Genomic DNA, 19,015 nt, shown 5'->3' with positions numbered 1-19,015 from the left:
CCAGATCAAGTGAAGATCATGTCGCCCTGGATTATTTATATCACTAAATTTCTGGATGAAATATAAAACAAGCAGTTGGGCTACTTTCACACTTGCGTTTTTTCTTTTCCGGCATAGAGTTCCGTCCTAGGGGCTCTATACCAGAAAATAACTGATCAGGCATATCCCCATGCATTCTGAATGGAGAGTAATCTGTTCAGGATGCATCAGGATGTCTTCAGTTCTGTCTTTTTGACTGATCAGGATGGAGATAACTACTTTCACACTAGCGTTGTTTGAATCTGGCGTTCAATTCCGTCACCGGAACTGCCCGCCGGATCTAGAAAAACGTGTGAAAACTGATTACATTTGAATCCAGAGCAGGATTTTGATCACAATGAAAAAATGCATTGGAAAAAACGGATCCGCCATTTATGGACTTTAACTTTATTTTCATATTTTTCGGGTTTAACATGCAAAAGCCGGATCCGTTTTGATGGAACCCACGGCGCCGGATCCGGTATTCATGCAAGTCAATGGGAAAAAGGCCGGATCCGGCGTTCAGTCAAAGTGTAAAAATACAACATGTTACTCTTTTCTGAAAAGCCTAATCGGTTAAAAAGACTGAACTGAAGACATCCTGATGCATCCTGAACGGATTGCTCTCCATACAGAATGCATGGGGATAAAACCGATCAGTTCTTTTCCAGTATAGAGCCCCTAGGACGGAACTCTGCGCCGGAAAAGAAAAACGCTAGTGTGAAAGTACCCTTATACCGCAGCATGCTACAGTTTTATCTCCGGTCAAAAAAACTGAAGACTTGCCTGAATGCCGGATCTGGCATTTTTTTTCCATTGGAATGTATTAGCGCCGGATCCATCCGTCATTCAAAGTACCGCAATGCCGGATCCGCATGCACAGACCGGTAAAAATGTATAAAAGATCAGTTTCTACGGATGACAAACAGGGAGACGGATCCGTCTACAAATGCTCTCTGTTTGCATGCAGATTGCCGGATCACTCTGCCGCAAGTGTGAAAGTAGTCTAAACGATGGGGATCAGTTATTAATTCATTGTTATCACTAAAAATATTGGCAGGAAATAAAATACAATAAATAATCCAGGGGGACATGATCTTCACTTGATCCCGCCTTAATTGGTAATTAGTAGTACTACCAATATGTGTGTATATACAAAAAATAAAATTATATTATATATAGAGATATAGTTAGATAGATATATGTATATCCGTGCAGATAATATATTATCAGTCTGCACGGATGTTAGGCTCCGGGGCTCCCATACAGAGTACAATGATTGCCGATCGCCGTGCGTTACCGCTGCCCGCCGCTGGCTCTGGTAGTGGGGGCTGGGGCTCCTCCAGCTGCGGTTATTGTCTCGGGCGGAAGTGTCCCTGTCCCCCAGTATAGGGGATGGTTGGGGGAGGGACATCTGAGCGTCCCCTGATTGGTCGCTTCTACTCGTGCGGCTGCCCGCTGATTGGCTCACGGTCTCCGCACAGTTGAGATATATCCCAGGAGTCGTGTATACATCGCCAGTGCAGAGACCCCCGGACAAAGCCGGACCCCGCACCTCCCGCAAAAGCCGCACTGATAACGGAGGATCCCGGTGTCTCCTGCCGAGACGCGACAGCGCTGTACAGCCGGAAGCTTCGAAGGGGTCCCGGGCAGGATGAAGGGGCTATGGCCGCTCTGTCGGGGGCTCCGGCTGCTGAGGACACGTGGATCCACCCGGAGGCTCCACCAGAGCGGGATGTGCATGGCCGCCGACGAGCCGCAGGTAACGCCCGGGTGCGGGAGCTCCATTCAGCCGCTACATACCTCAGGTGTGCGAGGAGGGGGAGGTGTGCGCCTTCCGGCCACCGCATAGAAAGCGCTCTGTCTCATGCGATTTTTATTGACTTGTGCGGCTTTCACTTTACAGAAGTTTTTGGGGGTTGTCAGAGCTACACACCTGGTATCATAGACTGTCCTGTCAGAATGGGGGTCTATATGGAGGTCGCAGGGGGCCTTTTACAGAGCTGTCCATAGACAGAAGTATGTGGTCAGGTCCAGTCTAGCCCCCATCTATATACATTGTATCCCCTAGTTGTCAGGCAGACACTGGTTTGGTTGTCGGTAATCTCTCCACCCGGGACTGTTTGGCAGAGTGTGCAGGTTTCATGCTGGGTGGGCACAAATCTGCCATGGGGGTCTGTCATTATGTCCTAGGCCAGTGGTGGCAAACCTATGGCACTGGTGCCAGAGGTGGCACTCGGAGCCCTCTCTGTGGGCACCCACACTCTGGAAAAAGTCTATGGTGTACCAGGCTTTTCCTACCATTCATCAGCACAGGACACTATGAACGGCACAGGCAGCGCACTGAATGTAGGCAGGATATTATAGATAAATGATAAAGTACATGGAAGATATACTGTATTGGTATTCAGGTTAAATTGCCGTGTTGGCACTTTGCGACAAATAAGTGGCTTTTGGGTTGCAGTTTCGGCACTCAGTCTGTAAAAGGTTCACCATCACTGTCCTAGGCGGTGTGCTCCCCTCGCAGACCATCTAAGGCTCCGTTCACATTGGCATTATTCATTTCCCCCTGTTCTGTCACAGAAGCAGGACAATGAAAAATGACAGCGGTGGCAGATGTCGCTATACGGGCACCGCAGACCCATTGGCTATAATGAGAGGCGTCATGTCGCTGGATGGGATAGCGCTGCGCTATTTGCCCAGCATTACATGGCGGAATCTGCGACCGAGGCTGTGTTGACATTCCGAGCCTACGTCTGAGGTATGCACTGGGAGGGTCTCCCAGCCCGTGTCTCCACAGGCACACAGCGGGATAGGTCACCTGTGCACTGGGAGGGTCTCCCAGCCCGTGTCTCCACAGGCACACAGCGGGGTAGGTCACCTGTGCACTGGGAGGGTCTCCCAGCCCGTGTCTCCACAGGCACACAGCGGGGTAGGTCGCCCTTGGGCTCCCATGTCGCATACGCTTTTTTAACTGTGTCCCTCTGCATGGGGAAGGATAGCAGGCTATAGCATGAAAAGGAAAAAATAAGGAACTCCAACACATGCTGACCCAGTGTACATCAGGGAATACTCCCACCGTATACAAACAAGGTGTGAACGGAGCCTTAGATGCCCAGGTGTGCTGCTGATAATGTGGGCATTACCAGTGGTGTGTTGGATTTTAGTGTGTCCAGTTTTATAATGGATATATACTGTGTGTGTGTGTGTGTGTGTGTGTGTGTGTGTATATCTATCCTTGATAAATTAGGCTACGTGCACATCTGCGGTGGAGGATCCGTTCAAAGCCTCTATCGCAGATTGCGGCACAAATATAAGGAGCATGCAGCGGTATTTCATCCGGTCAAATGCTGGTACCCGACAGACCCCATTATAGGGAATGGGATCCGGCGGTGTATGGTATATACTAGATCCAGCGTTTTCAAAAATTACTTAAAAAGATACAAAACATATAACAATAGTAACATAGTACATAAGGCCGAAAAAAGACATTTGTCCATCCAGTTCGGCCCGAATCAATGAATATGTGGCTGTGCATGGCTACATATATAAAAGAAAAATCAATGAAAATAATGCACAATAGATGCAAACATTATATATGATCTAAGCTGTCACTCGGATATAATAAAATCTGGGACTCTCGGCCAATATATTTTGATCAAAACACATCTGTGCCCGCCTACTAGCGCCAAGGTGATCTCAGTCAGACTGGGTAGTGACTAGGAGCAGTACACTACATGTGCAGGGTCTGCTCTCCTGAAAGTAGATGCCCAACGGCATAGGTAGGTTTAGAGTAGGACCTGCCTGATGAGACCACCTTGGTGCTGGCAGGCGGGCACAGATGTGTTTTGATCAAAATATATTGGCTAAGAGTCTCAGATTTTATCAGTGATGGCTTAGTCTATATATCATGTTTGCATCTATGCATTATTATCTGTGATGGATCCAGCATTTTCTTTCTAGGCTGGAACAGAATATCGGAATCTAGGGGCCAGGGTGCATCCAACCTAAGCCGCTGTCTGACCGATTCTGCCTTGAGCATTTGTAAACCATAGTAATCGATCACATGACTGAGACTGACGGCCGCTCCATAGGTCCTAGCTTTCCACTTCCTGCGCACATAGTATCCTAATGCACAAGGACCGAGATCCTTTTTACATTTGAATGAGCTATGATGTTTCTTAGCTGAGCTCTCTTCCTCGGGGGGTCGTCACCCCCGCAGAACTCGGCTCATGTAACCCATGCAACCCAGACAGCCTATCGCCTCTGCTCACTTTCATATTCTGTGCATGTTTGAGGTACCCGTGGGTGCCACCCCCCCCCCCCCCTTCCATGTGGGTACTAGTGCCCCCTCTCAGTTCCTATATTTGTGCAGCACATAGATCACCTACTGAGTATGAGGAGAAGAGCTGAATTTTCATGAGCTGTATGTAAATCATAAGTCCTGCGTCTGTCTAGCTAATTCATGAACTGGGGACTACTTGATTTATAATGGCAGAGATCTGACAAGTGCATTAACATAGCTTAAAGGGGGTTCTCCAGGGTTAGAAGAAACTGGCTGCTTTTTTCCCAGCCCCCAACGAATCGCATAGTTCAGTGGGACACAGAGATGATGCAGATGTTGCCTTTGTTTAGTTTTTCAAATCCTCCAAATCGCCCAAAAAGTAGTTTTTATGATATGCTAATGAGCCATCACAAGTGCCCAGGGGTGGAGAGTTTGCTGCAGGTGCCCAGGTCAGGTTGGTGACAGACTCCCTTTAAAGTGTAACTGTCGGTCTTTTTTTATTTTTTTATTTCTGTAATGAATAGGTGCAGTGATACTGACCATTTTTGTAATATACTTCAATTACTGAAATTGTGCATTTCTATCAGAATTTTTGAGCCTTAGCAACGCTCCTCTCTTGTTTACATAACAGTGGAGACTTGCTAACACTGACTGTTATGTAAACAGAAGACAGAGGAGCGTCGCTAAGGCTACTTTCACACTAGCGTTCGGTATTCCGTTCGTGAGCTCCGTTTGAAGGAGCTCACGAGCGGACCCGAACGCAGCCGTCCAGCCCTGATGCAGTCTGAATGGAGGCGGATCCGCTCAGACTGCATCAGTCTGGTGGCGTTCAGCCTCCGCTCCGCTCGCCTCCGCACGGACAGGCGGACAGCTGAACGCTGCTTGCAGCGTTCGGGTGTCCGCCTGGCCGTGCGGAGGCGTGCGGATCCGTCCAGACTTACAATGTAAGTCAATGGGGACGGATCCGTTTGAAGATGCCACAATGTGGCTCAATCTTCAAGCGGATCCGTCCCCCATTGACTTTACATTGAAAGTCTGGACGGATCCGTCCCAGGCTATTTCCACACTTAGCTTTTTTTTGCTAAAATAATGCAGACGGATCCGTACTGAACGGAGCCTCCGTCTGCATTATTATGGGCGGATCCGTTCTGAACGGATCCGCCCGAACGCTAGTGTGAAAGTAGCCTAAGGCTCAAAATGAGCCACTTTACAGATATTTTTCTGATAGAAATGCACAATTTCAGTAATTGAAGTATATTACAAAAAATGGTCATTATCACTGCCCCTATTCATTACAGAAATATAAAAAGCCTGACAGTTACACTTTAAGCTCAGCAGATTCACATCAATGGATGATGGTGTGGGGCTGTTTTTTTTGAATAAAGCAGCCATGTTTTTCCAATCCTGGACAACCCTTTTAATTGTCTCCTCAGTGCAGATCTAACCTCCATGACCAAGTCTCCACCAGACACAAAATACAGGGCAGGCTCTCCGAATTAGGCCGAATGCACACGGCCGTGAGCGGTCCGTGGTAACACGGCCTGGATTCCGGCTGCGAGCAGGAGCGCACGGCGTCACTGGTTGCTATGACGCCGTGCGCTTCATGCCGCCGCTGTACAACAGTAATACACTAGTACGAGTGTATTACTGTTGTACAGAGGCGTCATAGCAACCAGTGACGCCGTGCGCTCCTGCTCGCAGCCGGAATCCAGGCCGTGTTACCACGGACCGCTCACGGCCGTGTGCATTCGGCCTAATTCGGAGAGCCTGCCCTGTATTTTGTGTCTGGTGGAGACTTGGTCATAAAAGGCCAGGCTCCGGTGAACTATACAGGACGGCCTTAGTACTTTGCTGTTCTTTCTTTTGGGGGATCTCAGGGAATTGTCATTGTCCTCCTGAAACTGGACAGTCCCTTTAGGGTCCATTCACATGTCCGTAGCTCCGGGTCCGCATCCGTTCTGCAATTTTGTGAAACGGGTGTGACCATTCATTCAAATGGGGCCGCAAAAGATGCGGACAGTACACTGCGTGCTGTCCGCGTCCGTAGTTCCGTTCCGCGGCCATGCAAAAAATATAGAGCATGTCCTATTCTAGTCCACAATCGCAGACAAGAATAGGCATTTCTATCATAGGGCTGGCCATGTGCGCTATGATAGACACTTGCGGACGTGTGAAAGGACCCTTAACTATACGAGTGTATTAGACATTCTGATCGCCTATGCCATCGCTCGTCCCCATGCTGTACAGTGGTTTGCCGGCGGCAGATCCTGATCTTTCAGCATTCTGAAGGATCTGGATTGCCTGATGAACTAGTGTTTGCTTGTTGGTCGTGCAGTGGGCGGCAATATTACACTGCAAAATGACCGCTAATGAGCGTTACTAGGAACGTTCGTTAGCGATCATTGGGCAGAAATCTGCCCCTCTAATATACCCTTTACACCCACTGACTCTCTCCTGGGTGTGTCATGGTTCTCTTCTCTGCTGTCCTGTCATTACCTGGGATTCTACTAATCACCATGTGATCCTCTTCTGTAATTGGGTTCCAGTAAGTCGTCTCATTGTCCTGATGATCCTTCCTGTAGTGATTAAGAGATCACAGCAGATCAGGGATTGTAACTGCTCCCGAGCAAATGTCTGCTGCTAACGGGGCGTGCAAATGAAAAGATGAATCGCCCCCTCTTAGTTATGTAATTCTTTACCATATCCCAACAAGAGTGATGCCCGGTGTGCCCGTCTGCCTGTGTGGGAAACGTTGGGAAGGATGATGGGGGTGCTTTGGTTCTAGTTGGAAGGTGGATTTCAGCAGCAGAAAAAAAAAAACCAGGTCTGTTCTCCGCTGGTCAGACACATGTGGAAGCTGTTGGACATAAACATGGAGGGTCTCTCTCCAGGGGATTGTGCATGTTGCAATCCCAACATGTTGATCTGTTTCCACTGGTGTTTATGTCCCCAAACACATTGAGCTGTGTCTGGATCTTGGTGATATGTGCGTGATTGGATGACTTCTATGTAAGTCCTCATGCCCATGACTATCAGTTTTGCAGTTTGCAAATTATGGATCGCAAAACAAATGCTGGCCACGTGCATCCTGCTTTATTACGTTCAAAATGCCTGTTCTTGTCTGCAAAGGACGAGAATAGGACATGTTCTATCTTTTTTTGCCGAACAGGCAAACTGTGTGCCATCCGCTTTTTTTCGTGGCCCCATCGAAATAAAATGGGTCAGAAATTACCAAAAATACGGTCTTGTGCATGGCGCCTAATGGGGTGTTCTGTGTTTAATTCACAGGTTTAGGGCTCATACACACGACCTTTGTTGTTTTGAGGTCTGTTTTTCACGGATCCTTTTTGTTTGTATCTGAGTTTTTTTTTCTCTCAGTTTTAAGTCCTCTTCCGTTCTGTTATTCCACAAAACATATCCGTATGGTTTCCGTATTTGATCAGTTTTTTTGCGGATCGGAAACGGTAACTTATTAATCATCGCACACATGAGCGATATGGGCTGGGCATAGCATTTCTACAGTATGGTTCTGCGAAATACGGATATGTTCCGTGTGCGTTTTGTATTTTTTTTGCAGACCCATTGACTTGAATGGGGCCTCGGACCGTGATTTGCGGACAATAATAGGACATTCGCTACTTTTTTGCGGAACGGCCATGCGGACAAACCGAAGCACACGGAGTAACTTCTGTATTTTCTACAGCCTCATTGAAGTGAATGGTACCGCATATGGTCCGCAAAAAGAACGGAAGCGGAACGAAAATACATTTGTGTGCATGAGCCCTTAGGCTCATATCATATGAGAATGTTCAGGCCGTGAAACAATCTCTGCCTGACGGGCTGCCTTTCTCACACCGAACGCTGCTCCTCTGATACGAACTCTCAGCCTGACCGCAGATCTACTGGAATGTACTCGCATAGTGCCATGGGTTTATTACAGCAGGAGCTCACAGCATCCTAAGTCATGATGGTGCGGAGGGAAATGCAGCCATGGAGCATGTTTCCTGGACTGAACACGCTTGTGCAAGAAAAGCCGTAGTGTCTCTTTACGTGTCCCTAGACGCAGATTTCACCATGGTCTGACGTGCTGATGCTGAACGACATCTGATACGATTAGGCTCTTTCCCCACTGTTGCATAGTAATCATCCTGGATGTGTGCTTTTCGACCCGTAGGCATCTGGGTAAAAGAAAAAAGCATTCCATGAGGTATATGTTCTTCGCATGGAATAGTGCAATCTGCTGTGCCATTCCATACAGTGAAAAAAATGTGATCCCTAATGGATACCAGCTCCAGGAGGGGAGTGGGGACCTATGGGTCTGTTTTATATTACTATAGTTTTCGGACTAGAAGACACACCTAGGATTTGGAGGAGGAAAATTAGAAAAAAAATATATATTTTTTTTCCATCAGACCGAACCCCTGTCAGTCTCAAATCAGAAGTAAAAAAAAATGATAATAAACTTGCGTCACTTGCTCGGGACGGCACTGATGCTCACCGCTCCCTGGTCGTCTTCTGGCCTGCGCTGCACTATGACCTGACGTCATATTGTGTCCCTAAGGCCTCATGCACACTACAGTTTTTTTTCACGGCCCGCAAAAACGGGGTCCGTGGGTCCGTGATCCGTGACCGTTTTTCCGTCCGTGGGTCTTCCTTGATTTTTGGAGGATCCACGGACATGAAAAAAAAGTCATTTTGGTGTCCGCCTGGCCGTGCGGAGCCAAACGGATCCGTCCTGAATTACAATGCAAGTCAATGGGGACGGATCCGTTTGATGTTGACACAATATGGTGCCATTTCAAACGGATCCGTCCCCATTGACTTTCAATGTAAAGTCTGGAGTTCTGTTATACCATCGGATTGGAGTTTTCTCCAATCCGATGGTATATTTTAACTTGTAGCGTCCCCATCACCATGGGAACGCCTCTATGTTAGAATATACTGTCGGATATGAGCTACATCGTGAAACTCATTTCCGACAGTATATTCTAACACAGAGGCGTTCCCATGGTGATGGAGACGCTTCAGGTTAGAATATACAAAAAAACTGTGTACATGACTGTCCCCTGCTGCCTGGCAGGTGCTGCCAGGCAGCAGGGGGCAGACCCCCCCCCCTGTTTTTAACTCATTGGTGGCCAGTGGGCCCCCCCTCCCCTGTTGTTAACTCGTTGGTGGCCAGTGTGCGCACCCCCCTCCCTCCCTCTATTGTAATAATAGCATTGGGGCCAGTGTGCGCGCCCCCCCAACCCCCCCCCCCCCCCCCTCCCTCCCTCTATTGTAATAATAGCATTGGGGCCAGTGTGCGCGCCCCCCCAACCCCCCCCTCCCTCCCTCTATTGTAATAATAGCATTGGGGCCAGTGTGCGCCAACCCCCCCCCCCCCCCCCCCCGATCATCGGTGGCAGCGGAGTAGAAGATTCATACTTACCTGGCTGCTGGCTGCTGCGATCTCTGTGTCCGGTCGGGAGCTCCTCCTACTGGTAAGTGACAGGTCTGTGCGGCGCATTGCTGTCACTTACCAGTAGGAGGAGCTCCCGGCCGGACGCAGACATCGCAGCAGCCAGCAGCCAGGTAAGTATGAAAATCTTCTACTCCGCTGCCACCGATGATCGGGGGGGGGAGGGGGGTGCGCACACTGGCCCCAATGCTATTATTACAATAGAGGGAGGGAGGGGGGGGGTTGGGGGGGTGCGCACACTGGCCCCAATGTATTAAAACAATAGAGGGAGGGAGGGGGGGGTTGGGGGGGGCGCGCACACTGGCCCCAATGTATTAAAACAATAGAGGGAGGGAGGGGGGTGCGCACACTGGCCACCAACGAGTTAACAACAGGGGAGGGGGGGGGCCGCACAATGATATTCAAACTGGGGAGGGGGGGGGGGTCTGCCCCCTGCTGCCTGGCAGCCCTGATCTCTTACAGGGGGATATGATAGTACAATTAACCCCTTCAGGTGCCGCACCTGATGGGGTTAATTGTACTATCATATCCCCCTGTAAGAGATCGGGTGCTGCCAGGCAGCAGGGGGCAGTCTTGTACACAGTTTGTAGTGTATTCTAACTAGAAGCGTCCCATCACCATGGGAACGCCTCTGTGTTAGAATATACTGTCGGATCTGAGTTTTCACGAAGTGAAAACTCAGCTCTGAAAAAGCTTTTATGCAGACGGATCTTCGGATCCGTCTGTATGAAACTAAAACCTACGGCCACGGATCACGGACACGGATGCCAATCTTGTGTGCATCCGTGTTCTTTCACGGACCCATTGACTTGAATGGGCCCGTGAACCGTTGGCCGTGAAAAAAATAGGACAGGTCATATTTTTTTCACGGCCAGGAAACACGGCTCACGGATGCGGCTGCCAAACGGTGCATTTTCCGATTTTTCCACGGACCCATTGAAAGTCAATGGGTCCGTGAAAAAAAACGGAAAGCGGCACAACGGCCACGGATGCACACAACGGTCGTGTGCATGAGGCCTAAAACAGTACACAGTGCAGAGCGATTCCCTCACCGCTCTGTGCCTCCCACGTGCTGATGAAGCATACGCGAAAGTCACGCTACAACCCTATTCTTTTCTACCGCTACAATGTGTTCCTTGGGCACCGCAACCAAGATCGCAGTGTAGCCGGACCCCTATGGTGTTGCTGGATCTGCTGTGCAACGGATTCCACCTGCATCCAGTGGACCCCAGTAACTTTACAGTGGGGTCTGTAGGGTTTAAACTTTTAGAAAGGAAGGCTACCGCTACATGGAGCCTCATTGTTCCTGTCAGATCTGCCGGCAAGTCTCTGATGGCGGTGTAAACCATCGATGTACTGTCTCTTTATCATCTTCTACAGCTCGATCCTCAGCCTTTGCGTCTCACAGGAGCACGACTTGTTTCCCATCTATTTATACCCTCTGTCTCTATATATACGTACTGGATATAAACCCTCCAAGGCTGCGACCTCCTCCCATGACCTTTGCCTCAGAGCTGTTTTAGGGCCTGAGGGCCTGCTCTGGATACTGAGCATGGAGAACATGTGTGACCTTGGGGGCCACAAGCTTGTTTCCAGCCCCCTGTCCTGCCACAGACCTTCCTTGTTCCCACAAAGTCATGGTTCACAGGTGGAAGCTTTGCCATAATGTGGCTGTCTACAAATTACGTGACAAGCTAACTGCGCCTATTTCCTCTCAGACGCGTCCTGGTCCTTTCCATAGGACAAAAGTGCATGGCGTTTGTGGGCGTTGTCCCTGTCTATGCACATAGGCAGCATGTAGTAAAACTCCTTTGGTCCAGAAATTCTGCTAACTCAGCACTTGTGTTAAAGGGGTTGTCAGAAATCGGAAAAAACATTCCCCCACCCGCCTCCCAGAGAAACTGCGCCACACTTCTTCGTGGACTGTGTCTGGTATTACAGCTCCACCTGATGCACTTGAATGGGGTTGAACTGTAATACCCGGCACAACCTATGGACAGTGGAAGCACTGTGTGTTTCCTTTAACTCTTAAATGGCCAGGCCTGTTTGGGCCTTTAAAGGGCTTGTGTCAAGATAGAAACTCCTTCTCTATCCACTGGATAGGGGGATAACGATCTGATCACTGGAACACATACATACCTGTCATGAAAAGAGATAGATAGATATATATTTTTTTTTTATTATTTTTTTTTTCCAGCTATGGAGCCATTAGAAATTACAACTTGTCCCATAAATAAAAAGCACTCATACAGCTATGTGAATGGAAAACTAAAAATGTCATGGCTCTGGGAAGCCAGAGAGTAAAAAAAACAGAAAATCGTTGCGGCAGGATTGGGGTTAAGGAAGATCATGGCTTCAGGGGTAATTTTTTTTTCGTGCATGAGCTCTTGCGTCAGGAACATTGGGAAGTACTGGTACACGAGATGTTGCGTTACAACTTCAGGTTCAGTCTGGTTTAAATTATAAGGGGAGAGGCAAATCTTATCACAAGGTATAGCTACGATACTTGTAGCCTATCTGATATATTACACCACCGTGAACGTGTCCTGTATAGATCGGTGGACATTATGTAATATTACTAGAACATGAAATACTGGAAAATCTACAGATAATTAAAGGACTATGGAAATCTTCTGTTCCTGGGACGTGTACATCAGCCAGTGCATATGCTGAAGGATTTCACAGTATAGAATATCGATTCAGAGGAACCTTGAAGCTTTCTTCTCAGTGAATGAGATCCTGCAGTTTAATGACGTGCAGAGAGTTGTGAATAATCTAGTGACGCAGGGACCATTTGATGTGAGGTTGTCTGCTGGATCCATCAACATTAAAGGAAACCAGTCATCAAGATAATCCACAGTGCACATTGCCATATCTTTTCGTGGAGCCCTAGATACTGCCATTGTTCAAGTTTATTCCCCGCTCCTGCCAGATGCCAGTGGGGGCTTTCGAGTTAAGGAGGCTGGCTCTTGCATTCTCCAAGTCTTGGCCACTGCACCCAAATATTCTGGCCCTTAACATTTCAGAGAAATGGCAGTGTCCTCCTCTTACCTCTCCACATCTCATGCAGGTGCAGTCTATCTCCTCCAGGACATCTGCGCAGTGAAGCTTGGGTGTACAGCTCCTGGCTTCTGCACTTCTTCTTTGCACATGCGCCGGACAAGGGGGACAGTGCTTGGCTGGAAGGGTCGCACACATCCAGGATGAACAGGGGATTGGGAGTGCACTGCCCCCCTTGTCTGGCGGATGAGCAAAGAAGCCAAGACCTGTACACCCTGCTTCACTGTGCAGGCGCCCTAGAGGATGTAGGGTGCACCTGCCTGAGATGTGGAGATTCGAATGGATGATGATGTCTCAGCTCTGAAATGTCAAACAAGGGGCAGGAGGCAGGATTTGGGCATGGTGACCGTGACAGGAGGATGCAAGAGCCAGCTCCCTTGACTTGAAAGTGCTTCTGAGCGGGGAATAAGTCCAAACCCAGAACAATGGCACAATCTGGGACACCCTGATAATGTACATAGTAATTGTGGTATCTCTTGATGACGGGTTCCCTTAAAGTTACATGGAGAATACCTCTACGGTAATTATCTGTGTGGGAGCAGCAGATGGCGAACTATTCTTTTTGAGGAAATCAATCACAAAATGTCAATATTTGTCGATCCCAAGTTCTGTCTGCCAAAAATGTGAGGTTTCAGGTAGGAAAATCTTGTCCTTGTGTTCTCTATAACTGAATCACTGGTTGACAAGTTTTTTTCTGTCCAGCTTCTAGTGGGATCGTACATACCAATTTAGATGACTGACTGACCACATTGGTGCTGACCAATATCCTGTGTTTGGCCGACTTTAGAGACACACTACCTGGCTACCCCATACTAGTTGTTAGGCAGTGTATCACACTGAGTTTTAGGTTAAAGGCTATGGACATCTTTGCCAGGAAAAAAGACATTTCCGCATAATGTTAATGGTTACCATGTATAAAAAGTTTGACTGCAGTCTTCATTCATTTTTGGACTCGTATTCAGTTCCTACTCCTAGTTTCAGACTTTTCTCATGTGGATGTGTGCCTCCCAGTAAAACATGCTGAATGTAAGGTCTGTGTGTTCAGGATGATTTTCTTTCTATATATGGCCTGTGTGAGCTGCCCTCCTTGGATTCTTACTCCCCTCTCCACAATCTGATCTGTCCAGTACAACCTGCTGCTAGAAGGAAGGGAGAATGAAAAGAAACCTGACAGAAACAGGAACAGTCCTCTGATTTATGTTCTGTGTAATCAAGGGGACTTTGTGCAACCAACAGTGTCCCAGACCACCCCTTGATTGGTATTGAATTGACGGAAAAGGAGAAACGCAGGCTATATTTTTTTTCAAGGGGTTGTCTCGACCATAATTGCCTATTTGTGTTTGACCAGTCAGGTCGTAGAGGGACAACTCTCAATTTACTAGAGCAGATAACTACTGCCAAAGAGATTCTTGTAAATCTGGTGGAGCTGACCTAGCATAATGCTGGATTTGAGTGGCTGGCGTCTAGTACGACATTTTAGTTTGGCCAGAAACAGCTTTCCCCAGCAGTGACCATAAATCTGACATTTTTTTATTTAGATGGGCATCCTCTTCAGTATGTAATTTTGTTGTGTTTCTTTTCAGTCAAGCTTCCAGCCATCGTTTGGCCTGCTCTTCGACATTGATGGAGTACTTGTCCGAGGAAAGACCCCGATCCCTGCTGCTAAAAAAGCTTTTCAGAAGTTGGTGAACAGCCAAGGCCAATTCTTGGTGCCCGTCGTATTTGTCACCAATGCTGGAAACTGCCTCCGTCAGACCAAAGCTGATCAGCTGTCAGACATACTCGGCGTGCCGGTAAGTGTGTTGTATTTCCTTCATTTTGTGTCCCCGTCCCCAGCATACGCGGCGACCAAAGCTCAGACGTATGCAGCTGTATACCATACTGCTGCATATGTTGTCCATAAGTTTGCAAAAATGTATGCTGTGCAACAGGGGCAAACTGGGAAGTTAAAGTGGCCCTGGGGGAAAAAAAACAACTAGTGGACCCCATATTGTAGACAGGTCTAAATTGACAGAATGCAGGGGGCAACACAAGTAGGCGAGGTCAGCAATACCAAGTTTTCAGCACTGCCCACCAATGCAAACATTGTAGAAACATTCCCGGCACCAGACCTCTGACAGGGAGCTGCAGCCCGCGCAATTAACCCCTCAGGTGCCGCGGATGGCAGCGCCCTGTCAGAGGTGCGTTCCCATCACCATGGAAACGCCTCGGGTTTAGAATATACCATCTGATCAGAGTTTTCTCCAATCCGATGGTATAGTTTAACTTCAAGCGTCCCCATCACCATGGGGAACGCCTCTGTTAGAATATACCATCGGATCTGAGTTTTCATGATTGTGAAAACTCAGATCTGAAAAAGCTAATAGTATTAAGTTTGGGTCCCCATTGAACTTCACCGTGTTCGCTCAACACTAGCGGTGACCAAGCAGTGGGCGTAGAGCAGTGACACAGCCACGGTGACAGAGCGGGGGGGGTGGTATAGTGACAGCGTGGGGAAGAAGAAATGACAGAGGTGGAGCAGTGAAAGGTTCTGTCACGTCTCCGGCTCGGGGGAGGAGCAGTGACAGAGCCGTTACAGAGCCAGGGGCATTGATGAACTCTCAACTCTGCCAGCATCCCTCAGAGGACCCCTTTCTGCAGGTGTTGTCAAACTGGGAAGGTGAGGGGTGTCCTTTCCATGCCACATCAGCAGCTAATTTGCATAAACCACCTAGAGGTACGGGTAGTAATGTGCTAAGAGCAAGAGTGTGCACTAAACTAATTGCTCTGATCACATTAAGGCCTCGTTCACACCAGGCAGTGCGTTCCGGCCTGATTCTGTTCAGAATGCACTGCACCGCATTGCAGCCGGCTAACTATATTGTGGGGCGGGGGGGGGGGGGCGTAGTGGTCTGTTGAAGTGATTGGCACCATAACCATGCCCAACGGCTGCAATGCAATCTGCTGCACAGGATCGCAAGGCACATTATGCCTGCGGTCCAGTCCAAACAAAATGCTGCAAGCCTGCGGCTGTGGCTATGGTGCCATTCACTTCAATGGATCGTCACGCCCCTCCTGCCCCACAACATGGTGAGCCGGCCGCGATGTGCATTCTAGACGGAATCCTCTGTGAACGAGGACTAAATTTGGAGTCATTTCACACCACAAAGATTGGAACCCACGCCAGCCACCTCCCTGCCTAAGGAAGCGTGACGGTGCATTGAAATATGGTTTTGATTTAAAATTATTTTTTGTATCGGGACAAGTAGATCGAGCCCCTGCTTTAGTCCTTCGACAAGTAGTTTATTTCCACACCCCTGTAATAAAATCTACAGACCACCAAACCCGAACTTCTGTGAAGAAGTTCGGGTCTGGGTACCAAACATGCCGATTTTTCTCACGCGCGTGCAAAACGTATTAAAACGTTTTGCACTCGCGCGGAAAAATCACACATTTTCCCGTGACACACCCGCATCCTATCCGGCCCTCACACGCGACGCCCGTGTGAAAGAGGCCTAAGGGTTACATAGCATCATAAATCAATACTATGCGCCCACCAGCAGTGTTGGGAGGACAGGACAGGAGAGTAGTCTAACCCTGGGTTCACACCTGAGCGTTTTACAGCGCGTTCAAACGCGCTGTAAAACGCTCAAGACATGAAATCCAATGCTTCCCTATGGGAATGGTTCACACCTGGGCGTTTTACAGCGCGTACGAACGCGCTGTAAAACGCCCGACGCTCAAACAAGTACTTGAGCTTCTTTGGGGCGTTTTGACGCGCGTTTGTGGCCATAGGACACTGCAGTCAATGACACAAACGCGCGTCAAACGCGCGTTTACTATTACAAAAAACGCGCATAAGAACGCGCGACAAAAACGCTCAGGTGTGAACCCAGGGTTATACTCGCGCTGCAAGTCTGCAGTGTGCAACTCGCTCGTCTGAAAGGGGTCTTGCGATTAAATTCGGAGGACTCCTGTAGCCCGCAGCCAGATGTAAAAGTACTGATGCTCCCAGCATTAATTACCACTGAGGGCATCAGATCATTATGCACCTGGCTAGTGGCAGTGAGAAGAGCTCAGGCGGCCCCCAGGGCACCAGCCCACCAGGAATTTTCCCTGTAGGGTCTATGGCCAGTCCTATGGCCTCTGCTGTGCAATATGATTTTTTAAGTTGACCACCATGTAGGAAAGTGCAATGTTTGCCTGTTAGATGCCGAAAGGAGTGTCTGGTGTTTCTGGAGCACGTGCCAAAGGTACAAGACAAATGCCAGACAGTCACATTCTGAATGGATTATTAAAGTGTAATGTAATCCGAATTTTTGACAACTATTGCATGGACTAGAGAGGAGCAAATTGATTGTATGCTGGATCTAATTGGAGAAACTGGAACCATGCAGATGGTGTATTCTTGGTCACAGTCCATCGGTTGGGTCCCTTCTGCTTTATATTCTGCATCATTCTAAATATGATAAAGTTGTATTCCTGATATCATTTATAATAAAGCTTTCCCTTTCTCTCCCATTTGACAGATTTCTCAGGATCAAGTGATGATGTCGCACAGTCCTCTGCGCATTTTCAGGCAGTATCACAATAAGTGTGTCTTGGTGTCTGGACAAGGACCTACTCTCGATATTGCAAAATAGTATCCTTTCTACATGAGAAGATGGTCTTAAGCTGGCCGTGTACATGCATATGAAACACATTGGCCAAACATGTCAATTTTTGCAGGACCGGCCGACCATCTGATGTGTATGGGGGAGCTCCCAACTCTCTTTCAACAGGAGACGTCGGGGAGAGAAGGGTCGGATTTCAACCTGTCCGATCCTTTTGTTCTCGTGCAGATAATCCGCCAGCCACAGATGTCTGGTAGCCACTTTCACCCCTCTCTCATTTAAAATGGATGAATGCTCTGCCGAACCAATTGTGCGTGTATGGGGTGGGATTGTATTGGGTTACAATAAAGTGTTAAAGCAAGGAGATTTTACAATTTTGATGCCCCCCACTTCCCACTAAAGTTTGTCTTGGGGTACGTTCACAGTTGCAGTTCAGATCTGGCAGGCTGTTCCAGGGGGATACGCTGAGTTTGTGCACTTTTGGAGAGCTGACGGCTATTGTTTGATGTGTCTTCTGGTAGTCTGTTCCGGCATAAATTCCAGCTTTTGGGCGGACAAATCCCATGCATGCAACGGTATTTGTCTCTCCTAATCCTAGCATTCATGCCGTAAAGTGGCCAGATCCCATTATAGTCAATAGGGATCCAGCGGTGTATGGTAGAATATGTCCGATCCAGTAAGCTCTGGTAGGCTGATTCCTTGCGGAACAGCCTGCTCTATTTGGCATCCGCTACTGTGAATGTACCCTTATCTGAGAAATGCCAATCCAGAGAAGCCTAAAACCTGTGTTCCCCAGCGGTCCGAAGCATTGACGTCATGAGCCGATGGATAGCATGTATGGGTAATACGCCCCCTCCTGGTTAGCCTGCAGAGTTTGTATGCTGTGATATAGTAGTGACATTGACATTTTGTACTGATGGTACAATGGGCCTCAGTTACGGGTTGGGACCCATGATGCTTTTAAAACTTATAGGGGTTGTTCAGCCACATACATTTTTAATGTAAGAAGTCCTACCTTACCAATCCCCTGCCGCTCCTGTTCCAGAGCTTCCCAGTTACCCTGTCGGTTTCTTTTCTTCCTGTTCCAGCAAAGATGTGTCGACGGGAACATTTGATAGTGGTAGAAGTGAAGTGTCAAGAGGTTTACCACTGTGGTCAGTGCTTGGCTGCAGCGGTCACAAATTCATGTTGGCATATCATAGCTGTAAAAGGAAAGACAGAGGCTCTGTGGGGACCCAGGAGGCATGGGAATGGGAATTGTGAGTTTAATATTCCCACTTTACAGCTTTCATCTGTGTACAGCCACCTCTGTGGACTTTAAAATGTCTGGTGCGTCCACTAGCCCAGCATCCTACCAGTTCAGAGTGTGTGTGCCTGGTTAATTGGAGTGAAAAAGCAGGAGGAGAGAGAAACTATGAGAGAAGATGGTAGAGATATAGTCTAAGTGAACCATAACCGAGCTGATGACCGTGTCCTGCTTCCCAAGGAGATCTGCTCTCACTGGCGTGCGGCCCAGGAGTGGTTCTTGACACTGGAAGTAGTCGCCCTCGTCAGTACTGCCAGCAGAAAGTCATCTTTATTGGAATGCAAGGACATCTGCAA

The 19,015-nt window shown here is 48.3% G+C and overlaps 1 protein-coding gene across 1 annotated transcript in view; it reads left to right on the top strand.

The window, feature by feature from the left end:
• Positions 1 to 1,499: 1,499 nt before the first annotated feature.
• LOC122943247 (haloacid dehalogenase-like hydrolase domain-containing 5) overlaps positions 1,500 to 19,015 on the top strand; it is a 32,984-nt gene continuing 15,468 nt past the window's right edge. Inside the window, exons 1-3 of the mRNA XM_044300833.1 lie at positions 1,500 to 1,780; positions 14,405 to 14,614; positions 17,330 to 17,442. Coding sequence (XP_044156768.1) covers positions 1,673 to 1,780; positions 14,405 to 14,614; positions 17,330 to 17,442 — 431 coding nt within the window. The 5' untranslated portion in view covers positions 1,500 to 1,672. The remainder of the gene's footprint in view (positions 1,781 to 14,404; positions 14,615 to 17,329; positions 17,443 to 19,015) is intronic.

This window comes from Bufo gargarizans, chromosome 7, assembly GCF_014858855.1.
Source record: "Bufo gargarizans isolate SCDJY-AF-19 chromosome 7, ASM1485885v1, whole genome shotgun sequence".
In the NCBI taxonomy this organism is placed as follows: Eukaryota; Metazoa; Chordata; class Amphibia; order Anura; family Bufonidae; genus Bufo; species Bufo gargarizans.
This window is presented reverse-complemented; position numbering and strand designations above follow the sequence as displayed.